General features: G+C 44.0%; 1 protein-coding gene across 1 annotated transcript; it reads right to left on the bottom strand.

Moving 5' to 3' along the window:
- Nucleotides 1-453: 453 nt before the first annotated feature.
- Nucleotides 454-15,223, bottom strand: FOXRED1 (FAD dependent oxidoreductase domain containing 1). The gene is made up of 11 exons (XM_081171715.1): nt 15,007-15,223; nt 12,875-13,095; nt 11,993-12,103; nt 10,686-10,804; nt 10,243-10,337; nt 8,997-9,098; nt 7,823-7,899; nt 6,541-6,701; nt 4,939-5,068; nt 3,847-3,951; nt 454-2,470 (listed from the first exon to the last, which is right to left on the bottom strand). Exons 1-11 carry the CDS (start codon nt 15,134-15,136, stop codon nt 2,216-2,218), a joined length of 1,506 nt encoding a protein of 501 aa, XP_081027841.1. The 5' UTR covers nt 15,137-15,223; the 3' UTR covers nt 454-2,215.
- Nucleotides 15,224-15,807: the final 584 nt, after the last annotated feature.

Genomic DNA, 15,807 nt, shown 5'->3' with positions numbered 1-15,807 from the left:
ATATCAATTTTTCCATCACAGCATGTTTCTGAGGAACTTTTCCTTCCCTCATTAAACTCTTGGTGCCATTATGCTTTTTATGAAATCTTCCCTTCTCAACCAAAATTAGCAAGCACCGATTAGGCTGAAGGTACAGTTCTTCAGAGTTGGAACTGGTTTGAGAGAGGCTGCTTCCCATAGTACACCCCCATATGTCTTTTGCCTCACTGTCAGTACTTGCCAGAAAAATGAATCGAAATGAAAAAGCAGGAGTGGAAGGAATGCATTCAACAGAAATTGGTTCTCCCTTTTAAACTGCCTTCCACTCTTTGAAATAACTTTACAGACCTCCTTTCCTTTTCTACCTCCAACTGTAAAAAAAAGAAAACTCATTCTTTTAACCCCCAATAATGCTGCTGCAGTTTTTTTTTAATGGTATATAGAAACAGTAAAAAGTCAGCCTGATTTCTGGGATAAGGGTGAAAATAGTTCATTTCTTCCACTTCGAAACATAGTTCTGATGACCTCAGTTCTAAGGTTATCCAAAACAACCAGCAGTCAGTTCAACAAGCGATTGTCTCTTCCACGAATCAAGAAACAGCATCAGAAAGTTAGATGTAGCAAAAAGCCAGGGAGATCCATGGCAAGTACAAAAGTGGAAGAGCAAGACCAAACTGGACATCTCCTTTTTGAGTAGCACAGCTCCCGAGACATTTCCTAACTTACAAAGATTCAGTGCTTAATTACAATGAGGTTGGAAGTGTTGGAAATTTTCTTTCTGAATCAAGGACCCAATGAACCTAAATTCAACTTCTTTGTACCACATTACATAAATCCAGGACTGTTCCTGACTTGTGTTAATCAGCAGCCTGGTGGAAAGGAAGGGCACCTTCCCCATGCAAGGGAATAAAAACATCAATTATTATACAAAGCTTAATTGCTCAATTCATAACCATTAGGAGTTATTATTTTATTCATTCACTTACTGCATTTATATCCCACTTTTCCCTCCAAAGAATTCAGGTTGGTGTGCATGGTTCTCCCCTTCCTCACTTAATCCCCACAACCACCATGTGAGGTAGTTTAAGCTGAAAGGCTGTAAAAAAAAAAAAAGTGCTGTTGCATCTTCTCCATGTCCCCATACATACAGTGGTGCCCCGCAAGACGAATGCCTCGCAAGACGGAAAACCCGCTAGACGAAAGGGTTTTCCGTTTTTGAGCTGCTTCACAAGACGATTTTCCCTATGGGCTTGCTTTGCAAGGCGAAAACGTCTTGCGAGTGTTCCGATTTTTCCCCGCTCCCCCCTTTTTCTAAGCTGCTAATAGCCTTTTAGCCACTAATCCGCTAAGCCTTTAATAGCCGCTAAACCGCTAATAGCGCTAATCCGCTAATAGGGTTGCTTCGCAAGACGAAAAAACCGCTAGACGAAGAGACTCACGGAACGGATTAATTTTGTCTTGCGAGGCACCACTGTAATGACAATCTCTTGCTCAGTGGGCTATTAGAAACCCCATATTGGGGTTTTTTTTTAAAAAAAATGATCACAAGCCTTTTAATGGCAGGCAGAACATAAAAGCACAAACTCCACATTCAGAGGTGGTTTACCTCTAAATACCAGATGCCAGCAAAAAAGCAGAGTTGGGGATGCAGAAGGCTAGTCCTTCAACACACTGCTTTTAGGCTTCCTAGAGCCACCTGAATAGCTGCACAAACAGCAGCAGACTTGAGGGACCCCATTCAGGACTCATGCTCTTAACCTGTAATTGGCACGATGGAGACACCCACTTGGCTCTTGTGGCCAACGTGGTATGAAAAGTTGGATCACCCTGATTTAGAGTGTCTTGATCTATAACTGTATCGGACTTCTTGTTTTGGGAAGTTTTAATGTTTGACGTTCTATTCTGTTTTTAGTCCTCTGTTGGGAGCCGCCCAGAGTGGCTGGGGAAACCCAGCCAGATGGGTGGGGTATAAATAATAAAATTATTATTATTATTACTTGAATTTTCAATTGTTACATGGGTGAAAATGGAGAAGCAGCAATCCTACACAAGGAGTTTATCCTGTCTGAGGCCCACTCAAATGATGTGGAGCTGTGCAGTGCAACACGTGTAGGAACAGTATGGGAATCTGAACAGTCTTCGCGAAGTGCTGCATGGGCATGTAGTCATCTGGGAAAGTAGGGAAGAACAGAAAGAGCTGGGACTTGCCATCAAGATACCCAGCTCTCTAAAGCACTTAAATGATATTCCTTTCTACAGCCTTGTTCCCTTTGAAGAACCTGTTGAAGGAGAATATGCTTAGGTCAATGGCCTTGAATTTCCCATCAATTATGAGCTCAGCTAGGGCTTGGCCCACAGCTGGTGACTGCTGAAGTCCGTGTCCACTGAAGCCTGTGGCAAAATAGAGGTTTTCCACCAGTGGGTGCACACCAATCACAGGACTCTGGTCAAAGATGTTGTAGTCATAGTAACCAGCCCAAGAACTCTTCACCTGTCATGAGATAAAGATAAAGCTCTTTCAGTCACAAGATACAGTCCCTGAACTTTCAACGGCAGGACTAACAGAGGATCTCAGGGACAGACCTACAGAAACAGACAAGGCTGCACTCTTAAACCCACCAGTAAAATACAGTATACTACTTGGATATTGAATCCTAGCCAGTTATTTCTAGCTGAACAAGAGGGATAAAAGGCTATGTCTAGAACTCAAGAGGGAAAAGCAAGATAGAGATGAAAGGTCTAAGATGTTTGTGATTTGGTGCTAACCTGCAAGAATTGCAGAGTTTGACATCCTAAGAATGTGACTTTTACTTTAAATATGTAATGGATGGATGGCCTACAATCATCCTGGGTAATCCAGAAGGTTAAAAACCAAATTATTTTATTATTAGAGTGGTTTGCAAGATGTGCAAAACATGAAACAAGCAGCTGTGAGCCTTGAGTTCCTCAGTTCCCCACCTCCTCTCTTGCAGCTGGGAGGAGAGAGAAGGAACACATGAGCCCAGGAGTGGGGAATCTGCGACTCTCCAGAAATTACTGGACTCTAGTTCACATCAAACAGCATTATGGCCAACAGTCAGGGATGATGGGAGTTGAAATCTAGCAACATCTGGAGGGCTAAATGTTTCCCATCCCAGTGGTTTAGTTTAATATGTGAAGTGAAATAGTGTCAATGGCTGCAAAACACCCTAGAAGACAAGTCTTGCTAGCCAGATTGCAAACTCACTGTGGCTAATGTACAACTATCAACTCACCCTACAGGAACGAGGAGGAATAAGTTGAAACAGTTGTATTGCTTGTAGAGAATGATTATACCATCAGAGGACCACTAGTCCGCTCTGACCTCATCACAAAATTCACTGAAGCAAACATATCCCGTCCAAATTCAAAACTTATACAGTTGTACTTTGGATGCCAAACGCCTTGTGAGTCAAACGTTTTGGCTCCCAAATGCCGCAAACCCGTGAGTGTTCCGGTTTGTGAATGTTCTTTGGAACCTGAATGTCCAACGCAACTTCTGATTGGCTGCAGGAGCTTCCTGCAGCCAATCAGAAGCCGCACCTTGGTTTCCGAACGTTTTGGAAGTCGAACGGACTTCCGGAACGGATTCCGTTCAACTTCCAAGGTACCACTGGGCTGTCAAAATCAAAGACAACGAGGGGCCTGAAGACAAATGAGGTAGATGAAATGTTGATCATAGTTCAAAACAGAAATAAATAGAAGGGCAACACAAGATATGAGGAAGTGAAATCTGCAAGGTGCTCCTGACTGATTAACCATAAGTGGGCAATATGTCTGCACCAGGCCCCAAAATAAAGTTTAAGGAGTTAACTCCTTAACCACCCCCTTGAGAAAGTCAATCATTACCTTCAAGGATTGAAAGTTTGGCACCCGGTAAGCCAGCTTGGGCCAGACTTTATCCTGGAAGAACTCATGATCTACTTCCAGGTCCTGGATGTCTGGCTCTTCCTCCTAAGAAGAAAGCACAAGAAGCTGAATTCTGGGCACCAGAAAATTACAATCATGGCAGCTGAAAACCTTGTTTGTATTTTGAACCTCCCTTAGAAAAGTGCAGCCACAGGGCAGACAGAGAGCAACTCAAAGGCAATAGCCAAGTCCCAAACTACAGCATGCTCAGGTAGGCTTTGGGTAGACTTCAGCTGTCAGTGTGGAGCAGCGAATAGCATTGGGCTTTGACCAAGACAGATCTGGATTCAAATCCCTGTTGAACCACGATGCTTACTCAGTTGTCTTACCCATCGTTCTGCCCAGTCACTGAGATCCAGCGCCGAGGGCCTTCTGGCGGTTCCCTCACTGCGAGAAGTGAAGCTACAGGGAACCAGGCAGAGGGCCTTCTCGGTAGTGGCGCCTGCCCTCTCATCAGATGTCAAAGCAATAAACAACTATGGGACTTCTAGAAGACATCTGAAGGCAACCCTATTTAGGGAAGCTTTTAATTTTTGATGAATCATTGTATTTTAATACTCTGCTGGAAGCAGCCCAGAGCAGCTGGGGAAACCCAGCCAGATGGGCAGGGTATAAATGAATGAATGAATAAATTATTATTATTATTATTATTATTCCACTAATTCAAAGCCTAGCCTTCATCGGAATGGTGGGGGAGAGAAGTGACCACATGAGTCAAGTCATCCAGAGCTCTTTAGTGAAAAAGAGTGATAAAGACTTCATCAAATTTTAGATGCTCATCAAATGATAAAACAATACGGTAGGTATCCCAACGGTCCCGTTCCACTACTGCAAGAGGCTTGTGTGCTAGCACAACGGAACTTTCCCATAACAAATCATTTCCCCTTGCAGGGTTATTACAGGAACACTTCCTTACATGCGAGTTAACATGTGCAACATCAAAAACACCCAGAGCTCTTCCTCTCTGGTGGGCTGGCATCCCTGCTGTGGCTTCCTAAGAGTCAGCTCCCAATAAAATCGTGGTAAACTCACTTCCGTAGGGCTTAAGCCTCCAAGGTAGTTGCCACCCAAGCCTTCCCTCCGGAAGTAAGCTCCTGTGGTGTCGATTAGCAGAGGACACTCCAAGCCAGGTCCATCAGGGCAGTGCCAGACATAGACATACCTAGCAGCACAAGGACAAAGAGAAAATAGCTCCAGCATTTATTCAAGACCAAAATACTAGATCTCCATGCAACCTAAGAGGGATAAAGAGTAGCCACAGGGCATGAGACATGAGCTTAGACCTTGAAATTACAACAGGCAAGGTAAGAGCTATCTTTCATTTCATTTCTTCTTATTATTTATTAAATGTCTATACCACCCTCCATCCAAGGATCACAGGATGGTTTACAATATGAAAACACAAAAATGCATACCATAACAAACAAACAAAAAACCCCAGTTTAAAAGCCCGTAGATTGTTTAATTAGCCAATGGCCTGGGAGAAGAGGAATATTTTTTGCCTGGCGTCTCTCCTTGGGGAGAACATTCCACAAACAGAAAGGAATCTCAGCAAAGACCTGTTCTTCATATCATAACTCTCTGGACCTCTTGTGCAAGAGGCACACAAAGAGCCTCAGATGATGATTGCTAAAACTGCCTTAGAAACAAAGCCACTGATCTTTCTGGCCTGGCACAGTTTAGTTCAATTAGGAGCAAATCTCAGGCAAAGGTCTCTTTTCCAGCTCTGCAAGCAAAGATCCTTTCAACTGGAAAAGCCTGGGATTGAACCAGGAATATCTGGTATACAAGGCATGTGCTCTTATCACTCTCTCTCTCTCTCTCTCTCTCTCTCTCTCTCTCTCTCACACACACACACACACACACACACACAGAGAGAGAGAGAGAGAGAGAGAGAGAGAGAGAGAGAGATATTTAAGGGTGAAATATGAAATAAGGCAGATGTGCTAGGAAAAAGTTACCAATTCCAGTAATCTATGTTTTACTAGCAAAGTTTAAAGAAGAAGGAGCAGTAGCTGTCTAACCATTTGGATCAGGGGCAGGGAAGCTGTGGCCCCACCAGATGTTGCTGGACTACAACTGATCTGCAGAGCCACAGATTTAGAAAAATAAGAAGTGTAGGTCTATCATGTGTGGCAACAGAGGAACAGTACAAAAACTCTGGCCCTAACTTCAAAGTGAATCATGCTGGCAGCCCTCACAAATCTGAGAATCACAATATATAAAAAGGTAAAGGGACCCCTGACCATTGGGTCCAGTCGTGACCGACTCTGGGGTTGCGGTGCTCATGTCGCTTTACTGGCCAAGGAAGCTGGTGTACATGACTAAGCCGCTTCTGGCGAAACCAGAGCAGTGCACAGAAACACCGTTTACCTTCCCGCCAGAGCAGTACCTATTTATCTACTTACACTTTGAGGTGCTTTCCAACTGCTAGGTTGGCAGGAGCAGGGACCGAGCAACGGGAGCTCACCCCGTCGCGGGGATTCAAACTGCCAACCTTCTGATCAGCAAGTCCTAGGCTCTGTGGTTTAACCCACAGTGCCACCCGCGTCCCTATCACAATATATGGTTACCATTTAATAGGTATTTAAGATATGAACTCCAAAGCAGCATAAATACTAGGTCTAGCCATACCTTTTCTTGGGTTCCACAGGAAGCCTGATGCCCAGCATTGAGTGTGGCGGCCCAGTTCCAATGCCAGCCATCTCTGCCACACTGCTTGACCAAGCTCCTGCTGCATTCACCACAAAACCACATTCTATTTTGGTGGATTCTATACTGTCGGGCATCTGGACCTAGAGGATAACACAGTAGGGAGGACCTGGTAAGTGTTTCATTAGGCAAGCAAATACCCCATCTGACACTGGTTTTCCAGATGATAATGGGGAACACACAAGCAAAAAGGAAAAAAAGCCGGGGAGATGTCACAGGATCTGTGACCAAGCATTTGCTGTAAGGTGGAAGTGATGGAGGGCTTTCTGATTTACTTCTTGTTCCATTACGAAAAAAGTTGGGATTTCCTGTCTAGTTGCTATTGTGCATTCCATCTCCTTTTCATGTCACACACAAGCCTGGCAAAGTACACCCCAAGGGACATGCCAGAAAACCCCAGAGAACAATGGCAGAAATTGTTGGCATCCACATATACCTTCAGTACATTTGCATGGCGGTCTTAAACTCAGCTAGCACTGGAGCCACTTCACTTAGGGAGAGAAGAGCAGTTGCCAAGCTTTTTTTTTTGGGGGGGGGGCAAAGTGCAGACTATTGAACACATACCTATATCTTGGATTGGCTTTTCCTTTAGGCTAGTGGAGCAGGGCTGGGAAACCTGTGGACTTTCAGATGTTGCTGGACTATAACTTCCATCACCACCAACCAAGATCTGGCAAGCCACAGGTTCCTTAGCCCTGTAACAGAGCCAGGGAAGCAGGTAGCACTGCAGCATGGGATACACAAAGAAGCCTGAAATGATATCAAAGCCCCATTTCCAGCCCTTCTCCTGCCCAGTACAATACTGGCCCTTGAACAAATGTTAATATGTAATATTGTCATCTAAGAAGTCAGTGGCCACAAGCCTGCCTACTTTATCTGTTCTGTCAAAAGTTCAAGGGCAGATCATACTGTACTAAAGTTCTTTTTAATTTTGTAAGCTCTTGTTAGCTCTGCTAAACTACAAAAGAACCTCATAGAAACAGAAGTTTTGAGAGGCCCTCACATCAAACATAACTGATAAGTAGAAAAGACTACAACCTGAAAATAGAGACAATGAACATATTTTTGTAACCCAATAAAACCTTTAATAAAAATTATATTTTTTTTAAAAAATTGAGGGCCTTCTGTGAGCTTCTCCTTGGAACCTTCTACTCAGCACATCTTGCCCCTACTTTTAATTGAAGTAGTTCAAATAATGACTTACATTAACACCCTTGATACGGGAGAAATTAATACGATCCCCATCATGTGTCCTTAGTTCTTCTGTATACAAGTCGAAAGCTGCAGAGGATGAAAAAGAACATACAGAAGCAACTTTGCTTTGGCTCAACTTTGAAATCTAAGACATGGAAAAATGAGGGCTTCCAATCCCTTGGGCAAAATATTTGAAGCATTTTTTGTAGCCCCCTTTCATTAGATCAGATTTCAGGATAGTATACGGCAGCTGTGTGTAAACATTGGTCCTCCAGATAATAATAATAAATTTTATTTATATCCCACCCTCCCCAGCCGAAGCTGGGCTCAGAGTGGCTAACAACAGTAAAATAATACAACAAGATGTTACTAGACTGCAGATCCCATCAACTGCAGCAAGAATGGCCAATGGCTAGGGATAATGGGATTTGTAGTTCAGCCATATTTGAACTACTATAGGGCCGCGGGTGGCGCTGTGGGTTAAACCACTGAGCCTGGGACATGCTGATCAGAAGGTCGGCGGTTTGAATCCCCGTGACGGGGTGAGCTCCCGTTGTTCGGTCCCTGCTCCTGCCAACCTAGCAGTTCGAAAGCATGTCAAAGTGCAAGTAGATAAATAGGTACCGCTCCGGCGGGAAGGTAAACGGCGTTTCCGTGAGCTGCTCTGGCTCACCAGAAGCGGCTTAGTCATGCTGGCCACATGACCCGGAAGCTGTTTGCCGGCTCCCTCGGCCAATAAAGCGAGATGAGCGCCGCAACCCCAGAGTCAGCCACGACTGGACCTAACGGTCAGGGGTCCCTTTACCTTTACCTTAATATGTGAAGAGCCAAAGACTCACCACACCTGGTATACAGCATAAAACAAATATACAAAGCAGTAAAATTTTAATTTTAAAATAGACATGCTCAGTTTAAATCATTAACATATACAGAACTATCTAGGTAAATAATAATGGTTCTGCCTGGTGCTTAAACGACAGTTGGAGGGCATTCCACTGCTCCTGCAGCCAACTGGAAGCTGCGCCTTGGTTTTTTAACAGTTTCGGATTCTGTTCGAGAACCAAGGTTAAGATTGTACTGAATAGGGTTTCTGCCCCCTGGTGCCAGGAGGCTGAGCTGCCCAACACAATTCAGTGGTAATGATGGTGTGTGCTTGCAATACCAAGTGGGGGTGACAGACTCACATTTCACTTCGCCGCAGCTCTGGTAGACGCCCAATGATATTGCTTTGTTCCGGAAAGCGTTGAGAAGAGTCCAGGGGTCAAACCATCCCTCATTTTCCAAGCCTTAAGAAGACAAAACAGAGAACGCAAGAAAGGCAATCTAGTTTAGAAATACAATGCCATGACAATTATTCTGCAGTCATACTCTGAACATTTCTGAATAGCACTCTTGGTTGGCTAAGAACAAGTGATCTTTCCTAACAGGCAAACTCAGTAAAAAAGCCCAGAACTAAACAGAATCCCCATCCCCTGCAAGATTTCTTATACAGTCAAACCTCGGTTGTTGAACATAATCCGCTCCAGAAGATAATTTGACTTTGGAAACGTTCAACAACCGAGGCGCAGCTTCCAATTGGTTGTAAGAGCTTCTTGCACTCAAGTGGAAGCCCCATTGGACATTTGAGTTCCGAGGAATGTTTGAAAACCAGAGCATTTACTTCCGGGTTTTCAGCGTTTGAAAATAGAGCAGTTCAAGAACCAAGGTTTGACTGTAACAAATAACCTCCATTGTACTTTGCCAAACAGTTAGCAGTGTTAGGAGAGGCAATTTGGTCCAGGTTTGCTCTTATCTGCAGCTCTGTCTCTTGGTCACTAAAAGAAATGTGATAGAACCCAGAAAATATGACCAGATATTAGGAAACCAGGCAATAACATGAGAAGGGGATGGGGCCCTGGCACCAGCAGGAATAACAGCAAGACTTTCATTTAAGAGACACTTCAGAATACCAAGTAAGAAAATGTGTAGGCAGAAATCTATCAAAATTCTCAATAAGCAGAAAATCTGCTCTCAGCTTTCAGTGTTTTTACTGCCTTTGCAGCCATTGGATAGATGTGTGGATAAAAGCACATGAGCACATTTTATTGAAATGTATTTTTTTTCTTTTAAACTATTTAATAAATGAGATAATTGTGCTAATATTCATGGGTTGTGCCATTTTGCCCTGACATATGGCTCTCCAACATTTCTGACTATGGATCTGAGTGAGAATGCAGCTGATGGGGCAGGGGTTGAAGGACCAGTACTGGACTAGCTACTTATAAGGAAGCTGTCAGCAGAAAATAGGAGAAATGGGGGCTTGCTCATTCTAGAGTCCCTGTAAGTTAAGCATACAAAAAAGAAGAACAGAGCATTTTTATTTTAAACTGTTTACTTGTGACAGCAGTGCTATTAATCTTTAGGAAAGATGGAGATTCAGCAGTCTAGTACCAATGGAAGCCAAAGCTACTCCATCTGTATTCAACCACGGATACTTCTTTTTCAGTTGTGCCGGTGATAGTAGTGAAATCTCTGCTCCTTCCCCCCTGAAAAAAGCAAGCAAACAAACGATTAAAGAACGCTCATCAGAATGCACAAGATGGGGGGAAATCCATTTTGTCAATTTAAAAGATGCTCTAATAAAGGGAGGAAGGGGCAATTTATGTTATTATTTTTAAAGTCAAAAAGTCTACTTTCCAAAAAAAGTAATTTTGAAATAATCTGTGTGAGCAAATAGGTAAAATTACCAGAGATGATCTCAGTGCTGGGGGCAGAAAACCACTATGGCTTTAAAAGAACGTAACATTTTCAAAGACCTCATTCATACAGACATGCCTATCACTGTTTCTTCTCTCTAAGCAACTTTTACCCAAAGGATCCTCAGAACCCCATACCTTTGAATTCCAACATTCTCCTCCAGCAGAGCAGCTCCATCCTCTGAAGCCAGGAAGAGATAGCCCGATGGGTTAAACTGAATATCTATGGGTGGCTGGGTGACAACACCAAGGTATTGCTGGAACAAAAAGATAATCTGTTTACAATTTCAAGGATTGCTGTCTTCAGGATGGGATGGAGTGGGAAACTTACAGGAATACATATCACTGCTATAGCTCTTTTCTTGAGAGTTTAAAAAGCTTTATGATCACTGTAGTCCATGGGTAGGCAAACTAAGGCTCGGGGGTCGGATCCAGCCCAATCACCTTCTAAATCTGGCCCATGGACGGTCCGGGAATCAGCATGTTTTTACATGAGTAGAATGTGTGCTGTTATTTAAAATGCATCTCTGGGTTATTTGTGGGGCATAGGAATTCGTTCATTCCCCCCAAAAAATATAGTCTGCCCCCCACAAGGTCTGAGGGACAGTGGACCAGACCCCTGCTGAAAAAGTTTGCTGACCCCTGCATGTAGTCCTTACACAACAGTGCATTATTGTTATCCGCATATTCTAGATGAGAAGCTATGGGGGAGGGGGATAATGGCTTATCTAGGACTACTTGATCATGGCAAAGAAAATATCTGAACTGGTTTATGCTTCATTCTTAAAAGTGCAATTCCAAGCACGTTTACTAAAAGTGGGACATTCTCTAATAAGTGTGCTTAGGACTTCAGACTTGACCATTATGATATGCCAACTCTTAGCATCTCTCAAGCACACATGATGTAACAATGGCCGGAGGATTTAGGAGAAAAATAATAGACAAAAGAAACAATCCATGCATGTATAAATTAAAACCAAAGAAGCTTCAAGAATGACACATGTCCAAAATTCCCAACAGTATATAAACAGAAATGTACAACTTTAACTTCTGATCTAGAAAGTGTATAGTATATGGTTACCCAATAGCACTCTTAATGGAGTTGAGACAAAATCAGGAAGAAACACCAGTGTTTTCTGTTTGAATAACTTGCTACTGGGATGCCAATTGATAGATTCAGATCTGTATGTGGATGCTAGGGTGACTGAGTTATTAGGACAAGGGCAGTGGAGCAAACTGCACCATGGTTATTCAGTGCATTCAAACACTCCACCACTGTACTGTATATATCGAAGTAGTTGCACATTCCCATATCTTGTCTCCTTCATGATGGACCGATGGCCCATTTGCCTTTTCTAGAGGATGCAAGGCAGACCGCTGACAGAAGCAAGTGTGAGAATCCTCCACACCAACACTCCCACAAACACCCAGACATTATGACATACGTTGATGGTACGCAGGAAGTTTGCCGAAAACTGGCTCATCTTGATATTTTCTGGAATCGAATACTGCTGCCGTATTCCCCCTACAGAGAGTACTGTAGATGCTTTGGAATACTGCAAAGAAGCAAAACAGAAAACGATGCTGTCACTTAGCTCCATAGTCAAATCCCCTCTCCCAGAAACATTTCAGTAATATAAAGAGCAGCAAGAAAATAAAAGGCAATTGTGGAAGAGATTCCCTGGCAGGACAAAATGGTGAATGCCCATTATTGCTGTTGCAGCATTATCAATCTGCAATTCAAAAGGTCACCTACTATTTCTACATTTAACATAATGAACGGCCACCCTGATTACTTATTTATCCTGCCCTGGCTCCAAGAAGTACAGGGCAGAATGCAGAGTTCTCTCTCCCTGCCCTTCTGTTTAATATTTACAACTAAAGCTGTGAGGCAGGTGAAGCTGAGAATGTGTGGTTGGCTTTGAGTCCCCTAGATAGCTTGATGGCTGAGCAGAGATTTGAAGCAGGTCTCCATGGGCCAAGTCTGACACTAAGTACTACAGCACACCTTCAGAAATGCACTTTAATGCAATTCATCTTTCTAGAAGGGACCTGAATACCGCCAATGACCATTTTGTGTGGGTGTTCTGTCCCTGGCCCCTGCGTTGGTGGAGGGGATATAAGCGCCCTCTTGCCCCCTTCCACACCAGTTCCTCCCTATTCATGACGTTGTCCTGTCACTTCCTGATTTGTCGCCATGCATGTCTTTTGGACGCACATTAATGGCTCGTTGCCTCTATTGCACAAAGCAAGCCCAACACTTAACAAACCTGATGTTTGAAACCGTTCCCCAAGACCCCCATTATTGATCTCAGATGGTAAATGACCTTAATGTCTTTCTCCACCACCACTACTCGATATGCACTTCTCTGTGGTTCTTTCATCTTCAGCCAGAAGGCAATAGACCAGCCTATTACTCCACCCCCAACAATGACCACATCAGCGTGGTCAGGAGGTAAACCTTCTGTAACATGCCCGGGGTGCCAGTTACTGCCGGGAAGGAAGTCTTTCATTTTCTTGTAGGCATCGATGACTCCCTTCTCCAAATCTGAAAGAAGCCGGAAATAATACCATGCTGTTAGTGCTTAGCAGACTCAGTTGAGAAATAAAGCCACAACCTTATTGCTACCAAACATGTCCAATATATCAAGTTTGGAGAAAGCAGAATCCAGAATTTCATGAATCTCAGCCCTTACGGTAGAAAGGTATGTTTGAAAGGCTTGGCAATTCTCAAATACAGACAGATGTCACGTCCATGCTGTGTATTTAAAGCACTCTTGCACTATTTTAACAATAATAGCTTCGCCCAAAGAATTCTCAGCACTGTAGTTTGCGAAGGGTGCTTCAACTCTGTGAGGAATCTCCTAACCACTCTCACTCAATGAACTGCAGTTTTCAGGATTCTTTGCGGGAAGCAATGATTGCTAAACAACAATAATTTATTATTTATACTGCACCTATCTGGCTGGGTGTCCCCAGTCAGTCTAGGCAGCTTCCAACAAAAGATTAAAAATACATCAAAACATCAGTCATAAAAACTTTCCTAAACAGGGCTGCCTTCAGATGTCTTCTAAAAGTCTGATAGTTGTTTATTTCTTTGACATCTGATGGTAGGGTGGGCACCGCTACTGAGAAGGCCCTCTGCCTGGTTGCCTGTAACTTGGCTTCTCGCAGCAAGGGAACTGCCAGAAGGCCCTTGGTGCTGGATCTCAGTGTCAGGGCAGAACAATAAGGGTGGAGATGCTCCTTCAGGTATACTAGGCTGAGGCTGTTTAGGGTTTTAAAGATCAGCACCAACACTTTGAATTGTGCTCGGAAACGTAAAGTGGCATGCTACTGCTTTAACTGTATGGTGTGGTTGTGAACAGAATGGTTGAATATGTTTCCCCGTGGCTTCAAAGCTCCATATAACTTATTCCCTCCCCCACAAGATATGTAGATTTATGAAGAAAGAACATCCGTGTTCTCCACAAAAATTTACGCAAGTTGTAGAAAGCAGCTTTTCTTGTTAAAAATAAAAGCAAAGTTACAATGGCTGTTCTGTTTATAGAACAAAACATAGCTCTAATTAAAACCATACTGATTGAAACAACCAAACAGTTATCAGTCTTCGTAACGGCAAGCCTTTCAGGTGCCCTTTGCACTTTATGCACCAAAAGTTATAGTCCTGGCATTCCTAATTTCAGCAACGCAATCAGCAGTTCAACAGTTAGGTTCAAACTGCTGTTTGCGTTGCTGAAATTTTTACCTTGAGATGCCAGGCATGAACCAGGACTACAATTACTGGCACATGACGTACAAAGGGCATCTTTATGAAGACTGATAACTGTTTGTTTCCGTCATTATGGTATTAATTAGAGCTATGTTTTGCTCTAAAAATGAAACAGCCACCAAAACTTTGTTAAAATGACTTAATTGTAAAAGTATGCTAATGAGGCTGTATGCACACATGCATGCATCATCTAAAAGTCTCCCACTTCAGAACTCTTCTGTTAAGATGCACACTGCACAGATTTTAGTCAGTTAAATAATTCAATTAATCGAAGTTGTTTCTAATAAGCTGACAAATATTTCCAAGTGCTTGCAATGAAATAATTTTAAAACTTTGTTTATATGTGTGCACAGGTATGTAGATTTCGGCCAGTCAATCGTCAGTGAATTAATTAAACGAGACACACGTGTAAGGGGGATTAAAAATTGTCCCATTTTTTACAAACACTAAAAAACCCCCACTTTAAATTCTATTAAATTAGCATCCACTTCATAAGAGCTCTTAGCCAATCAACCATTCCAATAAAGTGGGAAGGATTGGATGAAAATACCATTACCAACCCACTCGTCTTTTATTCGATTTTCCCTCGAGAGGCTCCTCCTCTCCCCCCCAGCCCTAGATTCGCCTCACGACAACCCTGCGAGGTAGGCCCGGCCTAGAGAAGAAGCCACCCCGCCTGCCGCGCACCTTTGACGGGGTCGTAAAGTCGGGGCTCCCCTGTACGAAACGGCCGGCGAGGCTCCGCCGGGCTCGCTGAAGGACTCGCCGCCGCCAGCAGAGGCCGCAGCCCGCCCAGCAGCCTCCGCCCGCGGATCATGCTGCCGGCTCTGCTCCCCTCAGGAGACTGAGACGAGCCCGCGCGGACACCGAGACGTCCTCTCTTTACCTCAGCGCCTCAGGTTTGAACGCGTCACGCCAAACGCCCGCCCCCCCGCCTACCCTGATAGGACCCGTGTGGTTCTGAGTCCGGGAAGCACCGCCCACTCCGCAGGGAAACTCCACCCCCTCTCCACTGACCAATACAAAGCCTCCTTCTTTGCCCCGCCTCGCTAAAACCCGCCGGGGTCGGACACCTTAAGCACCGCCCACTCTTCAGATAAGTCCCCGCCTACTTCCCCTCCGTCCTTGGCCAATCCGCCGCCGCGATGCAATCCCCGCCTCCTTCCTCCTGCACAACCAATCCCGTCTTTCCTCATGACGCAACATCCTTAGTTTTGACGTGGCCCGTCCAAACTCACCCACCGGAAGCTCTTAAAACTTAAGAGCTCTTCTTGTTCCCGCCCCTTCCGCCGTCAGTGTTGTGTCCTGTGCAAGCACGTCGTGCCTCACCTCTTGATTTTTAGACTATGCCTATCTCCGTCTCTCTATGTTGCGACGAACTTATTGGAAAAAAAAATTAAAGCACATTTTCTTCGACCGCTCTATCGCTTTGGTACGTCTATGGTCCTCACAGCGGTCTCCCCCCATTTCCTTTTCCGGAAGCGAGAC

The sequence above is a fragment of the Podarcis bocagei genome (genome assembly GCF_964188305.1).
Source record: "Podarcis bocagei genome assembly, chromosome: 15".
In the NCBI taxonomy this organism is placed as follows: domain Eukaryota; kingdom Metazoa; phylum Chordata; class Lepidosauria; order Squamata; family Lacertidae; genus Podarcis; species Podarcis bocagei.
This window is presented reverse-complemented; position numbering and strand designations above follow the sequence as displayed.